Source organism: Cavia porcellus, unplaced genomic scaffold (assembly GCF_034190915.1).
Source record: "Cavia porcellus strain 051 isolate PalLab524CR breed Dunkin Hartley unplaced genomic scaffold, mCavPor4.1 scaffold_7, whole genome shotgun sequence".
Taxonomy (NCBI): domain Eukaryota; kingdom Metazoa; phylum Chordata; class Mammalia; order Rodentia; family Caviidae; genus Cavia; species Cavia porcellus.
Genome location: NW_026947490.1, coordinates 26,836,356 through 26,862,471, shown reverse-complemented (window position 1 = coordinate 26,862,471; position 26,116 = coordinate 26,836,356). Strand labels below are relative to the sequence as shown.

General features: G+C 33.7%; 1 protein-coding gene and 1 non-coding gene across 2 annotated transcripts; one reads left to right on the top strand and one right to left on the bottom strand.

The window, feature by feature from the left end:
- Window positions 1-9,404: 9,404 nt before the first annotated feature.
- Window positions 9,405-9,510, bottom strand: LOC111755554 (U6 spliceosomal RNA). Its single transcript, XR_002790110.1, has one exon. It is a non-coding gene; the product is annotated as a U6 spliceosomal RNA (small nuclear RNA).
- A 3,044-nt stretch (window positions 9,511-12,554) lies between these two features.
- Window positions 12,555-13,493, top strand: Cavporv1r642 (vomeronasal 1 receptor cavPorV1R642). Its single transcript, NM_001167426.1, has one exon. It carries the CDS (start codon window positions 12,555-12,557, stop codon window positions 13,491-13,493), a length of 939 nt encoding a protein of 312 aa, NP_001160898.1.
- Window positions 13,494-26,116: the final 12,623 nt, after the last annotated feature.

The window sequence follows — 26,116 nt, the reverse complement described above, 5'->3', positions numbered from 1 at the left end:
GCACATAATGTAAAAACAGTACAAGGTTATCGACAATGGTTACCATAATGCCTCTTGCTTCCTTAAAAAGAATTGTCTATCTCATTAGGTATTATAAAGTTGAACAAACAGTAGAGAACAAGACCAATAAAACCTAAACATTGTAAACACTACAGGACTTCCAAAGAAGATAATAGTCAAACCAGAATGGGCATCATAGTGAATCATATTGCCTTCAAAGTAGTTTCCTATACCTTCAAAATGGATTCTATCATACAGAGCGGAACAGAGTTTAATCAGTCAAAACAACATAGTGGGAATATTACAGGACTTCAAATCAAGTTAATAGGAAATCAAATAAGTTATTATAATATATCCTGCTAAGTTTTTGATTTTTCCCCTTAATTATAAAATCATAAAAAATAAATAATTTTTTTAATGAATAAGGAAGAGATTGAGATAAAAGAGAACATAACATCATAACAGTACAGGTCAAAGCATGACAGTTTCCTCAACCTAGTGCTTCACCACCAAATAACCTCTTTTAACAGTAGTTACCAAAGTGTTTTTTTCCTTGAAATATTTGAATATAAGTTCATATACTATAGCTTCAAACATGTCAAGTCAGTATAAAACCATTCAAGTGGATGAAAGCATGGTAGGGTTTTTAGAACCAACTAACAGAAAATAAACAATGGTTTCTATATTATTTCTTTGCCTATAACAATTTTCATTTATAGTATCAAATATAATAAAATCCAGCAAGATACATCATGATAAAACCAATGGAGACAGAAGAGCCATACTTTGGTGGGGCTTCAAAACAAGATGAGAGTAAATCAGCACTAGCTATTATGATGACTTATTTTCTTCAAAATAGCTGTTCATTTCATCACAGGGAATAATATCAAGCACCCCAGAATAAAGCCTTTTCAATTAATAATTGAAAACTTTATAAGGCTTCAATGCCACATAATGGGGAATCATGAGTACCACATACTTTTATATATTTGAATCATTACTTATATTAGGGAAATTATTAGGTATTCACACATGCGAGATTGATTTATTTCACTTATGAGTATGGTCTCAAGCTGCACCCATTTATTGATAAATATGTCAATGTGATCATTCTTTATAGCTGAGTAATACTCCATTGTATGTGAAATACCACCACATTTTTATCCATTCCTCAGTTAATGGACACTTGGGTTGTTTCCAAGATCAGGAGATTACAAATTGTGCTGCTATAAACCTAGGTGCACATATATCACTGTGGTATGATGCTTTCAGTTCTTCTGGGAGTATGCCTAGAAGTGGAATAGCTGGAACCAATGGGACTTACAATCCCAGCTTTTTGAGAAAACTCCAGACTGACCTCCACAAAGGTTGTATCAGTCTACACTCCCACCAACAGTGTAGGAGAGTTCCTTTTTCCCCCACAGCCTCTCCAGCATTTGTTGTCATTGGTTTTCTTGATCCTGGCCATTCTTTCAGGAGTGAGATGAAATCTCAGTGTGGTTTTAATTTGCATTTCTCTAATGACCAATGATGATGAACATTTTTTCATGTATGTATTTGCCATTTGTATTTCTTTTTCTGAGAATTGCATATTCATCTCAGATGCCCATTTTTGGAGTGGATCTTTGAATTTTGGGGGTCTGAGTTTTTTAAATGATTTATATGTTTTAGACAAAAGTCCCTTGTCTGAGGGGGAGTTCACTAAGATCTTTTCCCAGTTTGTGGGTTTTCTTTTCACTATGCTGGAGATTCCTTTGACATGCGGAAACTTTTTAATAAAGGTGGTCCCAGTTATTGATTCTGGGAAGTATTTCCCGTGTGGTTTGTGTCCTGTTCATGAATTCTCTACCTACCCCTATGTCTTCACGGTTTCTACCCAATTTGATTTCAAATAGGTTTAGTGTTTCTGTTTTAATATTTAGATCTTTCATTGATTTAGGTTTTAATTTAGTACATGGTGATGGGCATGGGTCTAGCTTTAGTTTTAGGCAAATGGAGAGCCAGTTTTTCAACACCATTTATTAAAGAGACTATTGTTCTTCCAGTGAAACTGCTTGGCTCCTTTCTCAAAGATAAGTTGGTTGAGTGTGTTTGTAGTTGTGGTTGTATCTTCTAATCTATTCCATTGATCTTTGGCTCTGTTTTGATTCCAGTACCATGTTGATTTTACTACTGTTGCTTTGTAGTATAACTTCAAGTCAGGGATTCTGATGCCTTCTGCCTTGCCTTTGCTGCATAGAATTGCCTTTGCTATTCTAAGTCTCTTCTGGTTCCAGAAGAATTTTAGGAGTGATTTCTCTAGATCTATGAGGTATGTTGATGGTATTTTTATTGGGATTGCATTGTATCTGTATAACAGCTTTGGGAGAATGGCCATTTTCACAATGTTTGTTCTTCCTATCCATGAGCAAGGGAAGTCTTTCCATTTTCTGAGATCATCTTCAATTTCTTTTTTTCAGTGTATTATAATTTTCCTTGTATAGGTCTTTCACTTCTTTCATAAGAGTAATTCCTAAATATTTCAGTTTTTTTGCTTACTAGTGCGAAGAGTGTGGTTTCTCTTATTTCCCTCTCTGTAATTTTGTTGTTAGTGTATAGGAATGCTATTGATTTTTGAGTATTGATTTTGTATCCAGCTATATTACTGAATTTATTTATTATATCTGAGAGTCTTTCATTGGGGTTTAGGGGGTCTTCTATGTAGAGTATCATATCATCTGCAAACAATGATAATTAAACTTCTTCTTTTCCTATTTTTACCCCTTTTATTTATGTCTCTTGCCTAATTGCTCTGGCTAGTACTTCTAATACTATATTAAATAGGAGTGGTGATAAAGGACATCTTTGTCTTGTGCCTGATTTTAAAGTAAAAACTTTCAATTTTTGGCCATTATTATGATGCTGGTTGTTGGTTTGTCATAAATGGCCTTTATTATATTGAGGTAAAGACCATCTATTCCAATTTTTTGTAAAGTTCTTATCATGAATGAATGTTGGACCTTATCAAATGTTTTTTCTGTGTCTATATAAATGATCATGTGATTCTTACTTTTGGCTTTATTGAGATGGTGAATTACATTTATTGATTTACATATGTTAAACCATCCTTGCATGCCTGGGATGAATCCCACTTGGTCATGGTGTATGATCTTCTTGATGATTTGCTGCATCCTATTTGCCAATATTTTATTGAGGATTTTTGCATCTGTGTTCATTAGTGAGATTGGTCTATAGTTCTCTTTTTTAGTTGGGTCTTTCTCCGGATTTGGTACTAGAGTAATATTTGCTTCCAGGAATGACTTAGGAAGGATTGCTTTCCTTTCAGCTTCCTTGAAGAGTTTGAGGAGTGTTGGCAGTAGGTCTTCTTTGTATTTCTTGTAGAATTCTGCAGTGAATCCATCTGGACCTGGGGTCTTCTTTGTAGGTAAGGACTTCATTACATTTTCAATTTCATTAATAGAGATTGGGTCATTCAGCAGTTTTACATCCTCTTGATCTAGCTTTGGTATTTCATATGTTTCTGAGAATCTATTTCTTCTGTTATCAAACCTTTGAAAGTAGAGGTTTTTGAAATAGGTGTTGAAATTTCCTTTATAGAAATGTATATAAGTAAATAGAATATAAATAAATAGAAATACAGATCTGTGTTTTTTTTTTTATTTAAGAGGAAAAAGAGAAAAACACAAAACAAGCCAAAGCGGTGTAAAGGTACACGTAATACAGAACTACAAAAAACCAAACCAAAACAAAACAAAACAAAACAAACAAACAAAAATACATAACAGTAAGAAATCACCTGTTAGTAGATTACATATTATCATCTTGAAAATAGTTCCTCAAATCACAGTATCAAAGAATACAAGGTGGACATTCAAACAGGGAGACTGCAAACAGCTGTGTTCAATGATCCAAAAACATTGATATAGTCAGCTATTTAACACCCCTAAACACACTTGCTGTTATATCCGTTAGAGCTCTTTTTCTTTTTTTTCCCCTCTCTTTTTTACAACAAAATTTACACATTTTGGATTTTATTACTCCTTAGTGCTTATTACTTTTTTTGGGGGGGGGGAAAGAATACAGTCAAATATGGCAAAACAAAGCTGTCAGTCAATACCAAGGATAGACATAGCACATGGTGTAGAACAGAGTACAAGTTTCTCAACAATGGTTATCAACGTTGTCCCTTGTTTCCTTAAAAAGAATTGTCTATCTCATTAGATATTATAAAGTTGGACAAAACAGTAGAGAACAAGACCAATAAAACTTAGGCGTTGTAAACATTACAGGACTTCCAAAGAAGACAATAGTCAAACCAGAATGGGTATCTTAGTGAATCTTATTGTCTTCAAAGTAGTTGCCTATGTCTTCAAACTTGATACTATCATATAGAATGGAACAGAGTCTAATCAGTCAAAACAAGATTGTGGGAGTACTACAGGACTTCAAAACAAGTTAATAGGAAATCAAAAAGAGTTACTATTTATATATCCTAATTTTTTGAATTTTTTCTTTAATTAAGACAAACATAAGAAATGACTAAATAATTTTTTTAAAACAATAAGGGGGAGATTGAGATAAAACAGGACATAACAATATAACAATAGAGGTCACAGCATGACTGTTTCAACAACCTAGTACTTCACCACCATATAACCTGACTTAATAGTAGTTACCATAGTGTCTTTTTCCTTGAAATATTTGGATAAAACTTCATATACTCTAGCTTCAAATATTTTCATATCAAGAAGCCCAGAATAAAGCCTTTCTAATTAATGAGTGAAAACTTTATAAGGCTCCAAGGCCACCTAATGGGAAATCATGATTACCACATATTTTTATATATTTGAATCATTACTTACATTAGGGAAACTATTCGGTATTCACACATGCGAGATTGATTTATTTCACTTATGAGTATGGTCTCAAGCTGTGCCCATTTATTGATAAGTATCTCAATGTGATCCTTCTTTATAGCTGAATAATACTCCATTGTATAGAAATACCACAACTTTTTTATCCATTCCTCAGTTGATGGACACTTGGGTTGTTTCCAAGATCTGGCGATTACAAATTGTGCTGCTATAAACATAGGTGCACATATATCACTGTGGTATGATGCTTTCAGTTCTTCTGGGAATATGCCTAGAAGTGGAATAGCTGGAATAAATGGGATTTCCAGTCCCAACTTTTTGAGAAATCTCCAGACAGATCTCCACAAAGGCTGTACCAGTCTACACTCCCACCAGCAGTGCAGGAGAGTTCCTTTTTCCCCACAGCCTCTCCAGCATTTGTTGTCGGTTTTCTTGATCCTGGCCATTCTTTCAGGAGTGAGATGGTATCTCAGTGTGGTTTTAATTTGCATTTCTCTAATGACCAATGATGATGAGCATTTTTTCATGTATTTATTTGCCATTTGCATTTCTTCATCTGAGAATTGCGTATTCATCTCAGATGCCCATTTTTGGATTGGATCTTTGAACTTTGGAGGTCTGAGTTTCTTTAATTCTTTATATGTTTTAGACAAGAGTCCCTTGTCTGAGAGAGAGTTCACTAAAATCTTTTCCCAGCTTGTGGGTTTTCTTTTCACTATGCTGGAGATTTCTTTTGACATGCAGAAACTTTTTAATAAGAAGTGGTCCCAGTTATTGATTCTGGGAAGTATTTCCCGTGCGGTTTGAGTCCTGTTCATGAATTCTTTACCTACTCCTATGTCTCCAAGGTTTCTACCTAATTTGTCTTCCAATAGATTTAGTGTTTCTGTTTTAATATTCAGCAGATCTGTATTTCTGTAGAGTCTGTAGTGATTTCACCTTTTTCATGTCTTATTGCATGAATTTGAGCTTTTTCTTCCCCTTTTTAAATAAGGTTCGCTAGGGGCTTATCAATTTTATTTATTCTTTCAAAGAACCACCTCTTTGATTTGTTGATTCTTTGGATTTTTTTCTTCGTCTGTATTGCGTTGCTTTCTGCTCTAATTTTTATAATTTCCTCCCTTCTTTTGGCTTTGGGCTTGACTTGCTCTTCTTTTTCTAGCACTTTGAGATGTAGCATCATGTTATTTATTTGTATTCGTTCTGTTTTCCTGATGTGGGAACTCAGTGCAGTAAATTTTCCTCTGAGGACGACTTTCATTGCATCCCAGAGATTCCGGTAAGTTGTGTCTGTATTTTCATTTTCTTGTAGGTATTGCTAAAGTTTACTTTTTTGATTTGATTCGACTTGGGAAAATGTAGGTCATTAAACCAAGTCTTGGAACACTTACTTTGTCCCAGTTACACATTCAAAAGAAGATTAAGTTTACATCTGGGGTAATTTCCATCTGGGTTACTTTGTTTCACCCCTGGGTGCATCAAAATGGAACAGTAAACAAGGTTACTGAGACAAAGGGTAAGAGATAATTAATGTCCATTGGGAGGAGGCAACTTCTCATTCCAGCACTGATACAACCACAGCTGCTTACAGGCACTCTTTCCAGGAGACTCACTGACCCAGGGAAGCCAGCTGCCCTGAGAGAAGATCCCACACACTGAGCACTTAGGGTGAGAGAGAGATACAAGGATATCTTCCACATTCCCATTTCCCCATCTGTGCTTTTGTGGAGTTACCTGTGTTTCAGATTTACCTTTCCCATATCTCTTCCCTTGTTAGTGTTCCTACAAATTCTTCTCTGAATTTTATTGATAGTGCTTCTGCTTTTCCTATGATTTATTATTTTCACTCTTTTACTATCAATACATGTTGTAGTCTCAAAATCTGTTATTTTTCTCATTGAATTTTGTTTAAGTAATAGCATATTTCCTTGTATGTACATTGGCCTGGTAATATAATGTTAATATTCACAAAATTTTTTGATTTCATGTATAAAAGTTATATCTCTAACATTTTGACTTTATTAATAATATTCTCTTGAGTTCCAATACCTCAACCAATATTTACTTGTGGTTCAAATATTTACATTCAATATTTTAATTTCCAATATTTTAATCTCTACATGTCATAAGTATGTATTGTTAGTATCTTGTATGTCTTATTGGTCTAAATGTGCATCATCTACTCTATATTTGTGACTACTTCAGAATAGAATGAGCTCATTCATGGTGGTATGAATGTAGACTCTGTTACCATTTTAAGTTGGTGATCATGTTTTATTTACAATGCTGAGTCATGATCATTCTGTTTAGTGACATCCTCTCTAAGTGGAGGCTTCACACAGTTCATCATATATTAATTTTGCAGGTGACTTTATTTTATGCTACTTAAATTTTGTAGTTCTTTTTGATTTTCTTATATTTGGTTACTGCACATTAATTTTATGTAAATAGTAGGATTTGTTTTTCAAGTAGGCTGTGTAAATGCAGTTAACATATTCTACACTCCAGGTTTCCCTTTTTCTAGTTATTCTTTTCCAGAAATGCTGTCATTTTTGTATGGTAATTTGAAACTAATTTTTCATGAAAAAGAGATAGCTAAGTGCTTATTGTTTTGACATTGCTCCTAATAATCATAACAATTTCTGAAACATCCAATGAGTTAGTATTCTTGCTCTTCAAACTTTGTATATTGTCAGGCTGGGCTAGCTTCTTCAAATTACTTTCGATTTTGCTCTTGTTAATCATAGTGATGTCTGTGTAAAATCAAGAGGAGAGACATAAAGAAATCATGTATGTTTGCTTGCATCATTTTTCCAAAATGAAAAAAAAATTATCAATCTTTAACTACATGTAATTTATTGCTTAAATTTTTGGTACCATATAAAAACAACAAATTACTTTGTGTTTCTTAGTAAAATTCATTCTGATATATGTTCTGTTTTATCATGTATGATGCCTCAGTTGGAGTGACTATATATATATATTTTGCTGGTTATAATATTAAAATCACTTGTGTCTTTGGATATTGTCTTGCTCTGTTGATTTGATCATCCATTTTTAGATTCATTGTTAGAAATATTTTGCACCAATAATTCTATTTTTAGACATGTAAATGGGTATTATTTTTTAAGTCAAAAAGAAAAAAACAACACTAACAATGATACATATTTCAGTACAACCTAAAATAATCTTAGCAAGGGTTAATATATTGCATATTGTTATATTCAAAGTACTTGCATAAGTTTCAAGATATCAGCATGCATAATAGATCAAACAGTATAAATACAAACGGTTTTATTCAATGAATAAAAATAAGTAAGTGGAATTACTATCTTAGCTCTTTTATACTTGTATGTATTATTTCTTTTCTCTTCCTTCTTTTCTCATTCACCCATCTCAGTTGTTATTTGCTTTTGAACAGTTCCTTTGGCTGTCAGAACATCTATTTTAGATGTTGGATTTTATTTCCTTTTTCAATTTCTTAGACTGTGGAAACCATATGATGTCTACACATGCCACCTTGATTTTTTAGCTTATGAGTATAGTCACTAGTTGCATCCATTTAGCCAAAAACAAACAAAGAAATAAACAAGCAAAAAAAAAATAGAAATCTCCTCCAAAACAACCTGGACTTTATCCTGCTTTATGAATAAAAACTCATTGTATTAAAATTTAACACCTTTTGCATTTGGGCTGTTTCTAAGGATTAGCTATTACAAACTGAGCTGTTATGAACATGGATGTGCATACATCACTGTGTACAAAGTTTTTACTTCTTCCAGGTTGATACCCAGAAGCATAATAGAAAACAGATGAGTAAATTGGACTTGTAATCCTAGTATGTTTTGAGGAATCTCTAGATCAGTTTGCTAGTGTTTGCAGCTCTATCCACTCCTACCAATGGTGGAGAAGTGTCTTTTGCCCCAGGTCTCCTCCAGTATTTGTTCTTTATTGATTTCTTGATGATGCCATTTTTTCTGGAGTAAGGTGGACCGGCAGGATTATCTTAATTTGTATCTCTCAATATTTCAAGCTCTTTCAGAAATGTGAGGTGCTGAGTGCCTTTGGAGTCCTTTTTACATCTTCCAATCAGATCTGATCCTAAGGTCCATTTTGTTGCCAGTAGCATAGTTTATTGACACTATGTCTTCATAGTACAATTTCAAGTAAGGGTTTCTCAAAGCTGCCACTAACGGTTTTCTGGAATTCTGAAGAATCCACTGGAGATTTCAGCTTTTCATTCTTAACTGTATGAATTTGAGTCTTTTCTTTCATGAGTTTTATAAAATTGTTTTAATTTCTTGGTATTGGTTGATCTGTGGTCCCCCTCATCTCCTTGTAAAAATGTCTCATTGCATTTTAGAGAGTTGGCTTCCTTATCATGAATTTATTCATTTATTCTTTCTCATGGAAGTGTCTTATTTCTCCAGTGACTTAGAAAGTTAATTTTTTTCTGTTTAATCAATTTTAGTTGCAGCTTATTTTCTTTTAGGGCATGCAATATGTTACTCCAAGGTCTCTTTGATTTGGAAAAATATGGAACACTTTATGAGTTTACCTGTGATTCTTGTGCACTGGCCATGGTAATCTTCTCTGTGTAGTTTCAATTGTATATCTATGTTGCCATACAGAACACTCTTATTTCTGATTTTATTTTACTCCTAAGTCTTTTAACTTGTTTACTATTGCTAAAGAGTTTTACCTGTCTTACCTTTACTAGGTTTTTTATTGTTTTCAATTCATTGTTTAGTTCATGTTTACATTTATTATATTGTTTTATATAGACACACTGCACATCTTAATGCCATTCTATTTTCTTAATATCATCTTTTATGTTTGGTACCAGTGATTGAACTTATGATCCTGCAGTTGCCAGGCAGGTTCTTACACTGCTGAGCTAAATCCTGGACCTCCCCTAATATCTTAAACCCCTTTGCCTTTGAGAAAAATCCAGATGCCTTCTTCCTTTATCTTATTTTATTTTTCTCTTTTTTATACTCTGAGCTTCTTGTGAATAAATGAAGCAGTATTTAAGGTTTTTTTTGTTATTTCACTTAACTTTGTGGTCCCAAGGTGCATTAATGTCTTATAATGACTCATGTTTATCTTTCCTCATGCACAGCACTTTACTACTGTATAAAAATAAAAAATTTATATCCATCCATCTATTGTATTCACATACACATGGCTTCTGATTATTAGCTGTATCTAGAATGTGTAAAAAATGAGACTGATGTATTATAAAAAGCCAAATCGTCCCTTTTCCATGAACATACATTTTTCTTGCTATTATTCTAATTCTTTCTGTAACTTCTCACTCTCCCTCAAACAGCTTATATCTTACAGTTACGACATTATCTATTTTCCTATTAGATACTTAACAAGTACTTTAAATATCATGTAATTAGGACAAATTTCATACAACAGTATGTAAACTACAATGTATGAAGATACCGTAAGATGAATGAACAACTCAAAGACACAATGATAGAATCTATTGTTCATTTTGTAGAGTCAACTTTTCTGTTTTGTTTGTGTTCTCTAGGGTTAGTTACACCTATAGGATTGAAAACATGCTTTCACTATACTAATTAGTTTGTAAGTGCAGGTGAGTACATACAGTGTAAAGCTTGACATGACCATAGCAGTTGTGGCTATAAAAACAATTTTTCCTGCCAGGCAATCCTGGCACATTCAAAACCTTTTTGCAAAAGCAAAATCATTAACAGTCCAAAGATTTCTACTTCTGCAAAAGTGTGGATTTTCTTTTTGCTGATATTTTGTTTCCTCTTAATTATTTATCAAGCCCACATATATTCTGAGGATACCAGGTGTGGTGGTATTTGTGTCTGCTGCCTACTCTTGTGAATTTAGCACTTTTATCCTTTACTTTGCCTCCAGGTACAAGGATCTTCATGTCCTGCTACTCAGTCACTTCCTACCTTCAAGTCCCTAAAAGGTCACACATTGTTCATTCTTCACTTTCTAGTCAAATTCAGTAACCTACTTTCCAAAACTAATGGTGAAAGAACTCTGTTTCTTGAGGACACACATTGGAAAAAAGGAGTGGAGATACCTGGGTATGTAATCCTGACTACAGGAAGATGATGCAAAGCCACCTCTTAGCAAAACCTGAGCAACCATGAATGTCAACCTGAAACAATAAAATCACATTAAAAAGAGGAAATGTGCTTTAAAACTGAAAAAAAATGCATCTGTCACATAGGTACCAAAACTTCCAGGAATATTACTGCTAATACCAAGTTACAAATTTTGTGCAAGGAACAAATGACATTGTACAGAAATCACACATTTACATCACCGAGTTCAGGAAATTATTTCAATGTATATATACATGTCACTACATAACATGGATATATTTATTCTACAGTATGTTTGGAAATGAAAGCATGAAGTTGTGAATCACAGAAAATACTGTGTAGTTATTTTAGAAGACTTTCTTGACCTTGTTGAGTAGGAAGGAAACATAGAATTTCCCCAAATCACAAAAGGGATTGAAGATGATATTGCATGCACAAGAAAGACCTGTTCTATGGAAGGATGATACAGAAGAAAATTAATTCAGAATCCATTGGTGAGTTGAAATTTTGACCTTAGAATTTTCAGTGTCAACATTATTATAACATTTATTTTTTGCTTTCTGATTATATTTAAAAATCTAATTGATCTCTTTGTACCAAGAGCACAATGTAATGTTCAGACAAAAAGTGAATCAACTTTTGGTGTCAAAATAGTTGTTAGTTTTAGTTTATCATCCATGTTGTGAGTGTCAATTATTTTATATCAATTGCCTTGTGGAATATTTATCACACTGGAATATTTTACTCTGGGCTTTTTAGCTCTATCCAGTGCATATCAATAATTTTGTCACAAATTGTAAGAAACAAATATGTCTCAAACCATTTCTGGTCTTCCTTTGGGTTAGGAGAGTGGGTAGCAATATCTGCTGGTGAACTTCATTTTAGAAAGTACTTAATGATTACTGAGTACTTAATGATTACTGAAGCATTGGGTATCAATCAAAATTGAAAACAAAGTCAAATGTTTACTTTTGATATGTCAGAAAAAAATTATCTTTAGAGAGCTTAGTATTTTAAAATGGGTTACAGATGAAATACATTTCAACACTGTGAAGAGAAATACCTCAAAAAAGGCAAATTTGCCTTTCTCATGGCCATCAGGCCCTGCTTTTAGTTTTGTAGAATGGAGGGTGTGTCCATTTTTTTCTCTCTGTTCACAATACCTAGTTCTGCACTGTAAGATTCTGAAGAATCCCATGGAATCCAGTTACTGATGGAGCCACATCTGCTTGGGAAGTTGGATATACCATTATCTCCTCAAATCCTGAACTATTTTTGTATGTAATACCCCATAGACATCATTTTGAAATTCTGTATTTTTCTTATATTTTTTCAGTATATAACAATTACTTTCTTCTTTGGACGTTGGAACATCCTTTATCAATTTTGTTTTCATCCTCCCTTCTTTCCTACATCCATGTCCACTAATTCCTCTCCTATGTGCATGAACCCTACTCCCTTGGTTCTTATTATTTCTTTATTTTGTAGAAGCAGAACTTTTTTACAAAATTCATGAAATGTTTTTTTTTTCAATTTAGGTTGGCTAATGTAATTCAACTATCAAAATATCATTTATAAAATGTTTCCCAGTGCAGTATATTTTGGCTTTTTCCTCATATCACAGGTTTGTTTTGGTGTCCTTTCAAACTCCTCAGTGTTTATGGCATTGATGCATACCTTATTATCTCAACTTCATCTTATGAGACCTATAGACTTCATTATGGTTCACCTGACAGTGGTGAATAATTTGACTATCATAGTCACACTTATACCATATATCATGATATCCTTTGGAATAAGACACTTTTTGGATGATACTGGATGCAAAGTAATTTTGTATGCATATAGAGTTACCCGTGGTGTTTCCATCTGTACTACCTCACTTATGAGTACATTTCAAGCCATCACTATCAGCTCTGTTAATTCTAAGTGGGCACGGTTGAAGCCTAAACTCTCTGCAATGATTATGCCTTCTTTGCTTATCTTCTGGATCAACAACTTGCTTATTTATATCAATGTTATTCCGCATGTAAGAGCAATTGGAAATTTTTCTCTTGTTGGTCCTGGGTATTTTCACGCATATTGTCAAACTGGACAGATGAAAACCATGGATTCATGGTTATATATAATTGTCATATTAGCCCAAGATCTTGTGTTCTTGACCCTCATGCTCTGCACCAGCCTCTACATGGTGAGTCTCCTATACCGACACCACAGGATAGCCAAATATGTCCATAGATGCTCCTCCCAGACACCTGCAGAAATCAGAGCAACACAAAACATTGTTTTGGTGGTGTGTTGCTTTGCTTTTTTCTATTGCTCAAATAACTTTTTCACTTTTTACTCTTTGTCTATACATGAGAAAATTCCTGCTTTAGAGGCAATTAGTGCAGTGTTATCATCATGTTTTCCAATCATCAGTCCTTTCTTTTTGATGAGAAATAATAAATTATTTTCTAAATATTTCTGTTTTACAGTGATGAGGTTTATCTGCCCTCACACTCTCTTTAGTGGCTAAGTTAGTGTCACACATATGTTACGTTTTGCAACAGAGGATTATCTCTATTGATCCATGTAAGATGAAAATATGCACCACTGGACATGGCTGTGTTTTGAAATCTGATATGTAAAATATGTAAGGAACAACTAGAGTAGATATTATGTAAAACAATGTAAATGTAAATATATACCATGTGAATTGTTAAATGTTAAACAATAATATTTTTAGAAAAATAAATGCCTCTGATTTGTATTGTCATTAGTTTGTCTGAGTTTTTCTTCTGTCCAGAATCACCTTATTCATAAATCTTTATGTGAATTATGTCATGTTTGTGTTAAACTTCAGCATACTTGGTTTTGTATTTGTGCATTCAACAAATATATGCTGCTCATACTATATTCCACACAATGTGTTGGACTCTACACTCAGATCTATGCCTGAAAAATACAGCATAATGGTAAAATGTTGGTATAACATATTTAAGTAATGCAAAAATAACAGTATATATATAAATATCTCTAAAATTAATGTGATTATTATGTTTGGGAGGAATTCCAGATTCATTCCATAATATATAATAAGATAAAGTTGTGTTTCTTATAATGTCTTCATGACTCTATGCCCAGGGATAAGCCTACATATGTCATTCTGATCAAATTTTAGACACAGCTGGTAATACTTTCAATTAAGATAGTTTTTTCTCATCAACAATTTTTATCTGAAATGCTAAGAGACTTCCTAAATTGTAGCCCATTGATTTAAACATTTTGTTTGGGCTGAGGCTATATATATATATAGTTTTATAGTTATATATATATGGTTATTGTTGTTTTGCAGAATGCATTGTAGAGCACCATCCACTTCACTATTGTCTTTCCCTAATGTGAAGTCCTTTATATGTTTTACTGGGTGGCTTATAAAGTGCTAGGGAGACTAATGAGAATTAAGTTTGAACCATCACGTGCATTTTTGTTTTTTGAACAATTTTTTAATATTTTAATGAGGGTAAAAGAAAACACAACAAAGATGATCAGAAGAAAACAATGTAAGTGACACAAATTTCAAGGCAAGACAACAGGAAATCAACAGTAGCTATCATAATGTCTCCTGCCTTCTTCTAAGTAGTTGTTTCCATTGTCACACACAATGAATTCATAAAGAACAAAATAGTACAAAAGTGAGCAAAACAGAATAATGAAGGTAATACAGGCCTTAAGAACCAGACAATAGCAAAATCAACAATGGCTACAGTAATGTCGCTTCTTCTCTTCAAAATAGCTGTCCATCAATACATTCTTTTGCACTGAGGTTGATGTATTCTGTATACAGTGATAAACTTTTTCACTTCATTATTGGTTACGGAAAAAAAGTTGGGAAAGTTGTGCAATAAAAGTAAAATTTATGTAATTTTGTGACAGAGAAGATTTATCACAACTTTTAAAAACAAAATATTATTTCTAAGATCTTGTGCTTGAAAAAAAGGCATTGGCCTGGAAAAGAAAATAAAAATGTTGAATGAAGGAATATCTTTGCAGATTCTGAAACAACTCCTGGCACTTCCCACTGTTTGATTGTTTAGAAGTCAGCTCAACTCATATGATGTTTAAGGATGCCTTGTGACACCCATTCTCGGGAAAACTGGGAACTCTCAAGTTGAAAAGCAAAGCTGGACCCACATGTGTCACATTATTAAAGTTAAGGATCAAAAACTTTAAAATTTTAACATAAATGTTTTGTTGGTTATTAAAATATGTATGAAAGTTGAAGATCTGGGTATTGGTGAAAAGCATGTGAACAGAAGCCAAACTTTACAAGAAAGAAAAAAGAAGCTACAAATGTGATTACTTTAAGTAAAATATTTTATGCAGCAACAAAAACCAGCCCAAAATATTAAAATAAACAAACAGGATACTAAAGAGATACAGAAAAGAGAAATTATCAACTTCTTGGACAGAGTAATAATATTTCCTGTGTGGGAATAACTCAAAAATTAGATACTCCTAATTATAGACAAAAAACAATAATGAGCAATTATAAAGGCAAGTTTTGACAATACTTTTTGTGAAAATCAACCTGTCTACATCATTCATGAGATTATGAACTATTACAATCTTTGTGGGAATCAATGTAAAAAATGTATACAATGCAAATAAAATGCTCTGGAAAGGGCAGTTGAAGTGCATATCAGAAAATAGAAAAATATGCCTGGCTCATGGTTAGGAAGAACAAGCATACTGAAAATGACCACAAACTGCTATACAGATTTAATGGAATCCCAATGAAAATACCATTTACATGCCTCACAAAACTACAGAAAACACTCCTAAAATTCATTTGGAACCATAAGAGACCTAGAATAGCAAAAGTAATTCCAGGTAACAGAGACATATCAGGGGGCATCACAGTCCTTGCCTTGAAATTATGCTATAAGCTATTGTGATAAAATCAGCATGGTATTTGCAGAAAAAAAAACAAGAAAAAAAAAAAAACCAACCAAGCAAACAAACAACCAAGAAAACCCTAAAAAAACAAAAAGAAACATGACCAACAAAGTGAAAAGGAAACTCGTAGAGTAGGAAAGGTGTTTTTGACAAATTGTCCCTAGAGTCTTATATCTCAAACATAAAAAATTGGAAAAAAATGACTCTTTAATTAAAATACGCAGTTCAAAAATGGGTATCTGAAATGAATATGCACAGTTCCCTGATGAAATACATATGGCAAAGTAAAATATATATATAAAAGTTCAACATCATTTGTCATTTGAGAGACACAAATTAAAATAACAGTCATTGCATCTCATACAATAAAGAATGGCTATTTACATGAAATCATCCAATAGCAAATGCTGATTGGGCCGTGATGAAAAAAAAATACTTCTCCCCTCTTGGTGGAAGTGCAGATTGGTGTAACCATTGTAGAAACTAGTGTGTAGACTCCTCAGTGTTGGGTTTAGAGATCTTATTTGACCTAGCTATTCCCCTTCAGTGAAGAATTCCAAAAAGAATTAGAAACAGCATACCATCGAAGTATATATCTACTCATGTTTGTAGCAGCACAGTTTTCTTTTCTTTTTTATTTAAAGAGAAAGAAACAAAAATGGAGAAAAATAAGGGTAGAAATTATACAGAACTACAGAAAAATAAAAAGTAAGAAATCACCAGTTGATAACTTACATATTGTCATCTTAGAAATAGTTGTTCAGTTTACAAAATTAAAGTATGTAAAGTGGCATTGAAATAGTGACACTGCCAACAGTTCTGCTCAACAATCCAACAAAAACTTAGCAATATGGTTATCAGTCCTGCACACTTGTTTTTTACCTTAAAGAGTGTAAGATTAAACATATCAAAACAGTTAAAAAAACAATTTAAAGAAATACAGATTTCAAAACAAGTCCACTGGAGATCTTCACTGTCTATCTTCTTGTCTCTAGTTTTCTTCCAAATAGTTGTCCCCATCTTCATACACATTGAATATTATAGAATATAATACTATATATTATGCTGCATATTATAGAACTAATCAAATCATTACAGGATGATGAAGGCTTTTTAGGTTTTCAAGATCTGACATTTGAGAAGACAATAATGACTACCATAGTGTCTCTCATTCTTTTCATAGTAGCTGTCCTTATCTTGACATATGCTGAAATTGAACTTAAGAGACTAGACTAATATCACTCTGAACAGTGAATAATAGTATTGCAAGGTTTTATATCATAATCCTACAGAATTAGCATTGGGTTTCTTAGTGTCTCTTCTTCTTCAGAGTATCTGTTCATTACATCTTGCATTATATAATCTGTCCCCATGAATAGTTTAAAAATTTCTTCCCATGTGTGAATTTCTACATGTATATCTATCCTTGCTGTATCATAGGGAAAAACAAATCATAATAAGACAGCGAAACAAATTCCTAGAAAAACATGCAATGAAAAAGACACATAAGACCACAATATTAGGTGATCTACCATAGTTACTATGCTTTCTCTTGTTCACATAATCAGGCTTAATATAGTTGAGCATAGTATTACATAGCTATTTTTATAAACTAGACTTGTCCACATCATCAGGCTTAATATAGTTAAGCATAGTATTACATAGCTATTTTTAGAAAAACAAAACTTTGAAAACATTGTAGGACTTGAGAGCAGTTAATAATCCAAACAGGTATCTTTTACCTCTATATCTTTTATATCTTGTCATGTTCAGAGTAGTTGCCCTCTAATTTTAGACTTGATACTATCAAGCATACCAAGTTCAAATAAAATCAGCCAAGGCAAAACTATGGTCTAACAAACCAGATTCAAATAAGATCAGTCATAGTAAGACAATATAAGTAATACAGTGTTTCAGTTTAAGTTAATAGGAAATTAAGGATAGTTACCATGGTATAACCTGCTATTTTTGGGTTAGATGTCTGCCCTCAAATCTAATATGAGTAGACAGACTGGAACAAAATAAATTAAAACTAAACAGAGCGATAAGACTACTGTGACTTTTAAATCCTGATACACTATTAACAATGACCTCTGCCTTCCCTTTTTAGGCTATTTTTCACCTTTCCCCTTCTCAGAATGTTTTGTATGTTTTGGGTCTCACTAGCTCTTTTAGTTTTTAGACTAGAGGGCCAGGCTGCTGTCTATCTGAGTGTTGCTGAACTTTTCTACCCCTGTGCTTGATCTTGAGCTGTACTCCTTTACTCACGAAAATCATAGGGTTTTTCTTCCTTCCAACTGTGTAGTTCTACACTGCCCAAAAATGTCATAGTTTTCTAATCTATCTGTGGCTGCTGCGTGAGTTGTCCCTATTTCTCTCTGGTTTCCTGTTGCATATAGCTTTGCTTTCTTGTCTTTGACTTTCAATTTATTAACCCTCATTTGGGTTGAGTATATTTCCCATTCAGAGCATCTCGATGGAGCCTGTTTCCTAATATTCTCTGCCTATTTTTTTATTTTAGTGTATCAAGGCTATCTATATTAAAGATTTTAGCTTACCATCTCTGCCTCATGTCTGCTACTCCACTTTTACAGCTATAATTTGTCCACCTTAATCCCTCATTCCACTGTCTGCCCCATTCATTGAGGACCCTCTGCCACTGTTGCTGAAATCCTGGTATCCCTTCCTCTCTCTCTCTCTGGAATGTACTTCAGCATTCTCTGTAGGGTTGTGTTGGTGGCCATGAACTCCAACAGTTCCTCCTTGTCTTGGAAATATCTTATTTCTCCTTTAATTTTGAGAGAGAGTTTTTCTGGATACATCAGTCTTGGTTGCAAGTTATTTTCTTTCAGGGCTTGGATAATTTCTCCCCAGGCTCTTCTCAATTTGAGAATTTGTGTTGAAAAGTCTGTTGTTATTTTGATAATTTTCCCATTGTATGTAATCTCCTTCTTTTCCCTGGCTGCTTTTAGTATTCTGTTCCTTTGATGGATTTCTGGAATCTTGATTATTATATGTCTGGGTATAGATCTGTTTTGGTTGTAGGTGGCTGGAGTTCAGTATGCCTCATTTATCTGGATATCATTTCTTTTTCCTATGTTTGGGAAGTTTTCCTTTAATATATCTGTAAATATTCTTTGTAGTTCATTTTTGTTTACTCCTGCTTCCTCAATTACATGCTTTATTCTTGTTATGTTTCCTTCTGTTGTCTTCTAACCTTTGAATTGTTTCTTTCTGTTCCTTGTTATTTTTAAGAGGTCTTTTCTTTCACAATCATATATCATAAATCTCTCTTCAAGTTTCAAAAGGCTAACTTTAGTTTCTGTCAAGGCATTTTGCTAGCTTTCAATGGAGTTTTTAGTTTCCTGATAATCTCTTTGGATCTGTTTCATGTATTCTAGGTTATGCTTAAATTCTTTATCACAGGTTTCTCTTTCTTTTCTGATTTCCTCCATTCTTCCATCTGTGTTCTCTTGGGAGAAGCTTATCATTTCTTTAATTAATCTCTTTATATCTTGTCTCACTTGGGATCAAAAGTATAGTTTTAAATTCATCTATGAGGTCATGAAGGTATTTCTTTATATCCACTGATGCTGTGTCTAGTATAGGATGGTTACAGTGCTGGTTCTGTTCTGTATTTACTTTTCCTGGGCTTATTTTCTCAGGTTCTTCAGTTGGAGATTATTTTTTTATTTCTATCTCTTGCCATGTTACTGGTTTCTTTCAGACTGGTGTGTCCTGGGGGTCTCTGGAACTCTCCATACTGCTTAGAGTCTCTCTGAATTGTGCTGACTGGAGTTTTTGCTGCCCTCCCCAATTTGCTGTTATCTGAGGTACAGGCAGGGATGCAGGGACAGTGCAGGCTAGCCTTTAGCCTCTGTGCCAGTCAATCTGCAAGTTAGGCTGTACCTTGTGGATGTCACAGAGTCACAAAAATTTTGTATCTGCTTATTGGGTCCCAACCAAAGGTGCAGTTCAGCCCCAGCTGAGCTTACCAATTTCCTGTGCTCCAGGGGCAGCTGACTGATGTCACTGTAGTGAAGGGCTCTGCCCAAATACAAGCTGTCCTCCACTAGACCTCTCTGTGTCACTGACACCACTGTGGTGCCAGGCTCTGCTCAATTTCAAGATGTCCTCCAGACAGTGATAGTAACCGCAGGACCCAGTCGCTAGTATTCACTGGGAATCAATGCATATCTTCCTCTTGCATCCACTGCACACTGTGCTGCGTGTCTTCACTGCATTCCCAGCATAGCGTGGATCAGTCAGAAAACTGCACAGTGTCCAGCTTCAGAGCCCCGGAGCTTCTCACAGTCTCACCGGGCTGGCCAGGTGGCTTTGACTCCTTCATGGTGCCCCAGGTCTCAATTTCTAGCAGTCATCGAGGGCCAATATAACTTTTCCCCTTGGATCCACTGCTCACTGTGTCATGTCCTCCTGTTAAGGGTCCGGGATTTGCCAACTCCCATTATCGGCAGCAGCAGTCTCAGCATGACCTTGGATGTCAGGGCATGCTTAGTACAGTGTGGAATGGAGTTCACTGAGCATATCGGGTTTCAGCTCTCCACCCATGCTTCTCTTTCCTCTTCCTAGTTTTATTTTTCCCTTCGGTTACCACCTTGGTTAATAAGAATTGTTTTCTTTTTTTTTATTTTTTTTATTTTATTTTTATTTAAGGAGAAAAGAAAAGAAAGAAAAAAAAACAGTGAAGGGGTACAAGTTATACAGATTTGTTTTCCATTCGTCTGGCCCTCTCCATGTTGTCATATTCTAGCATGTGATCTGATTTCTCCACAGAGACTCTGCACCCAGCCCCCTAGCAAGTCATCATTTTTTCTCCCCAAAAGCACAGTTTTCAACAGCAAAATCTTGGAAACAACTCAATTGCCCATCAACTGAGAAATGGATAAAAAAGATGCGGTATTTTAATACAATGTAGTACTACCAAGTCATAAAGAAGGATCAGCTTGCTACTTTTGTAAGTAAATGAATGCAAGTTCAGACCATACTCATAATTGAAATGAATCACACTCAGATGTGTAAACATCACATTGTCTTCCTAGCTTGAGAGGCTAAAAGAGTAAATGATCCAAAATGTATAATTCATAATGTGAAGTGGGAAGGAATGTTTGAGAAGAAAAGAGTAACTGGGAGGGCAAAGGAGAAATAAGGAAAGGAAAAGGAAAAAATCTATATACTAGTTATATAAGAGAATTATACTACTAGTTTCTCTCAGTTCAGTAAAAATGTGCTAATTTTGTCTGGATAATTTTTCATGCCTGTCTTGTACTCTGAGCAACTACTTTGAAGATAACAATAAGCAACGTATTAGCCATTGTCATTCTCCTATTACCTTGTTTTGAAATTTTGTTATTTTCTTTTTTCCCTTTAAAATAAAATCTAAACACAAAAGGTTTATTTTTATTTTTATTTTGAAAATACCATTTGAATACAGAAAGTTTCATTTCTTGCTTGATTTCTTCTGTGAACCATTCATTATTCAGGGTAGCATTACTGAATTGTAGTGTTTTAAAAATTCTATTTTAAAGAGAAAAAACTAGTGAGAGAAACAAAAAGGAAAAGAGATAAACAACAGCGACTAACCGCAAACAATAACAATTTACGTTTTCAAAATAGAATGCAAGAAATATATCAACGATTGCTCTATTGCATATTGTAATATTTGTTTTCAAAGAAAGAAAGAAAAGAAAAACTAAAAGATAGAAAAACAGAAAAAAGAACAATGCAGAATTCATTAAATAATAATATCATAAAATCACATTGATACACTACCCATTATCATCTTTTTAAAAAAATTTATTTAAAGAAAGACTAAACAACACAGAAAATGGGTAGAAATAAAACATACTTTCAAAGAAAAAATAAATAGTAAGAAATTACAAGTTGATGACTACATATTGTCCTCTTAAAAGTAGTTGTTCAAGATACAAAAATGAAACATACAAAGTTGGGATTCAAACAGCAAGACTGCAAACAGTTATGTTCAACTATCCAACAAAAACTTAGTAATATGGTTATCAATCTTATACTCTTAAACATACATGCAATTATCCATATCTTCATTTATGTTGAGATTAAACAAACTAAAGCAGCCTAAAATCACTCTGAATAAAGAATAATAGTATTGCTGGATTTCACATCATGACACAACGGGAACAGCATTAAGAACTGTAGAGTCTCATTTACTTCAAAGTATTTTTTCATTTCATCATGCATTATAAGACCAATCTCGTAAACTGTTTATAGGTTCTATGCATACATGAGTCTTAACATGTATTTCTATCCTTTGTATATTAGAGGGAAAAACAAACAAAGCAAGACAAAACAAAACATATTCCTATAAACACATGAAATGAAAAAGACATATCACACCACTGTACAAGGAGATCTACCATGGTTACTGTGTTGTCTCTTGTCATCTTCAACAGAATTGTCCATATCATTAGACATAGTATAATTGAATATAGCAGCACATAACAATATTAATAAAAACAAAACTTTTTAGATAGTGTAAAACTTCAAAAACAGGTAATAACCAACCAGAATGGGTATCATAGTGAATCTTGTCATCTTCAGTGTAGTTGCCTATACTCTCACACTTGTTACTATCAATCATATCAGTTTTGAATAAAATCTGTCAATATCAAACAGCAATCAAACAAACCAAATTTAACTAACATCAGTCATGATAAAACAGTATAAGTTGTTCAGGGCTCCAAATTAAGTTAATAGGAAATTAAAGATGATTATTGTAGTATTACCTGTTATTTTTGAGACAGCTGTCTGTGCCCCAGATCTAGTGCATGTACGCAAACTAGGACAGAATAAATTCTAAGGAGAGTGGTGCGAGTAATATTTAATACCTGATAACTATTAACAATATGTTCTGCCATCTTTTTAAAACACTATTCCTCCCCTATCACTCCTCAAGGTGCACTGCGCATTTTTGGGCCTCACCTACACCCTCAGTTTTTAGATTGGGAGGCAACCTGCTATTTAATAAAGTGGTTCTGAACCTTCTCCCTCCTGAACTTTATCTCTAGTTGTTTTCTTTTAACTATTAAAGCCCATCTTTGCAACCTATCCACAAATACTGACCTAGTTGCCCTATTACTCTCTGGTTCCCTGTCACATAGAGCCTTGTTTTCTCATATTTGATATTTGGTCCATAAACTCTTTTTCACATTAATTATATTTCCTATAAAGAGCATCAAGGTGGACACTACCTCCTGATCTACTCTGCCTGTGTTTCTCTCTCTTTTTTTGGTGTATCAAGGCCATCTGCATTAAAGATTATAGCTAGCCCTCTCTACCTCATTTCTGTTTTGCTGTTTTTCTGCCATTGGTTGTCTGATTTTCTTGTTCATTCCACTTTATACTCCATTCATTGAGGTCTCTATGCCATTGTTCCTGGAATCCTGGTCCTTTTCTCTCTGTGTAAAATGTTCTTCAGTATATTCTGTAAAGTTGTATTGGTGGTCGTGAATTCCTCCAGTTCCTCTTTGTGTTGGAAGAATCTTGTTTCTCCATTACTTTCAAGAGACAGTTTTTCAGTGTACATCAATCTGGGCTGGAGGTTATTTTCTTTCAGGGCTTAGAATACTTTTCTCCAATCTCTTCTTGATTTGATGGTCTGTGTGAGAAATGTATCACAATTTTGATGGACATTCCTTTATAAGTGATCTTTTTCTTTTTTCTGACAGCTTTTAATATTCTGTTCTTGTATTGAATTTTTGAGATCTTGATTATTATATGCCTGGGTGTAGGTGGTTGGAGTTCTGTATGCCTCATACATCTGAATATCATTTGCTTTTCCTATGCTTTGGAAGTTTTCCTTAATTATTTCTGTGAATAGTCTTTGTAGTTCCTTTGTACCCTGCTTCTTGTTCACATTGTTTATTCTCTTGTCATCTTCTAGCCTTTGTATTGTTACTGCTTGTTTCCTTGTTATTTTTAAGAAATTTTTCCTTTCATGATCCCACATTGCAAACCTATTATCCAGTTTGAATAATCTATCTTAGTTTCTTTCAAGCAGTTTTGCCAGCTTTCAATGGAGTTTTTAATTTCCTGGTAATTTCTTTGAACCTGTTTCAGGCATTCCATGTATTCTTTATAATATATTCTTCTTCAAAAGTTTCTCTCCTTTTTGTGCTCCTCCAATCTTGCATCTGTGTCTTCTTGAGAGGTGCTTAGCATTTCTTTTACTAATCTAATTATATCTTGCTTTACTAGGTTAAATGCTTCACTTTTGAACTCATTTATGAAGTCCCAAAGATATCTCTTTATGTCCAGTGATGCTCTGTTTGATATTGCATGTTTACTTTCAATCTCTTTTTTGTTTACCTCTCCTGGATAAATGTTCTAAGGGTTGGGCCTCGAGACTTTTTCTTGTTGCTTCCTCTTCTCACATTTTTTCTTTTCTTTTTTTAAAATTTTATTTAAAAGGAAAAAGAGAAAAAACAAAACAAAACAAAGTGGTGTAAGGGTACCAATAATACAGAACTACAAAAAAAAAGTAAGAAATCACCAGTTAATAGATTACATATTATCACCTTAGAGATAATTGCTCAAATCACAGTATCAAAGCATACAAAGTGGACATTCAAACAGTGAGACTGCAAACAGTTGTGTTCAAAGATCCAACCAAAAACAATATGGTCAGGTATTTAAAACCCCTAAACACAGTTGTTGTTGTATCCTTTAGAGCACTTTTTTCCCTCTCTTTTTTTACAACAAAACTTACACATTTTGGGTTTTATTACTCCTTAGTTCTTATTACTTTTTTTGGAGGGGGAGAATAAAGTCAAATATGGCAAAACAAAGCTGTCAGTCAAAGCCAAGGATGGACATAGCACATGATGTAAAACAGAGTACAAGGTTATCAACAATGGTTATCAACAATGTCTCTTGTTTCCTTAAAAAGAATTGTTTATCTCATGATATATTATAAAGTTGAACAAAACAGTAGAGAACAAGACCAATAAAACTTAAGCATTGTAAACATTACAGGACTTCCAAAGGAGACAATAGTCAAACCAGAATGGGCATCTTAGTGAATCTTATTGCCTTCAAAGTAGTTGCCTATACCCTCAAGCTTGATACTATCATACAGAATAGAACAGAGTCTAATCAGTCAAAACAAGTTAATGGGAGTATTACAGGACTTCAAAACAAGTTAATAGGGAATCAAAAAAGTTACTATTATATATCCTGCTAATTTAAAAAAATTTTTCCCTTAATTAAAAAAAGCCATAAAAATAATGAAATATTTTTTTAATGAATAAGGGAGAGATTGAAATAAAATAGGAAATAACAATGTAACAACACAGGTCAAAGAATGACTGTTTCAGCAACCTAGAGCTTCACCACCAGATAACCCGACTTATTAGTAGTTACCATAGTGTCTGTCTTTTTTCTTGAAATATTTGAATAAAACTTCATATACTATAGCTTCAAATATTTCCACATTAAGAAGTCCAGAATTAAGCCTTTCCATTTAATAACTGAAAATTTTACAGGCTTCAAGGCCACATAATGGGGAATCATGATTACCACATATTTTTATATATTTGAATCATTACTTACATTAGGGAAACTATTCGGTATTCACACATGCGAGAATGATTTATTTCACTTATAAGTATGGTCTCAAGCCACGCCCATTTATTGATAAATATCTCAATGTGATCCTTCTTCATAGCTGAATAATACTCCATTGTATGGAAATATCACAACATTGTTATCCATTCCTTAGTTGATGGACACTTGGGTTGTTTCCAAGATCGGGCGATTACAAATTGTGCTGCTATAAACATAGGTGCACATATATCATTGTGGTATGCTGCTTTCACTTCTTCTGGGAATATGCCTAGAAGTGGAATAGCTGGAATAAATGGGACTTCCAATCCCAGCTTTTTTTTTTAAATTTTATTTAAGAGGAAAACGGGAAAAACACAAAACAAAACAAAGCGGTGTAAGGGTACACATAATACAGAACAACAACAACAAAAAAACATAGCAGTAAGAAATCACCTGTTAATAGATTACATATTATCATCTTGGAAATAGTTGCTCAAATCACAGTATCAAAGAATACAAAGTGGACATTCAAACAAAGAGACTGCAAACAGCTGTGTTCAGTGATCCAAAAACATTAATATAGTCAGCTATTTAACACCC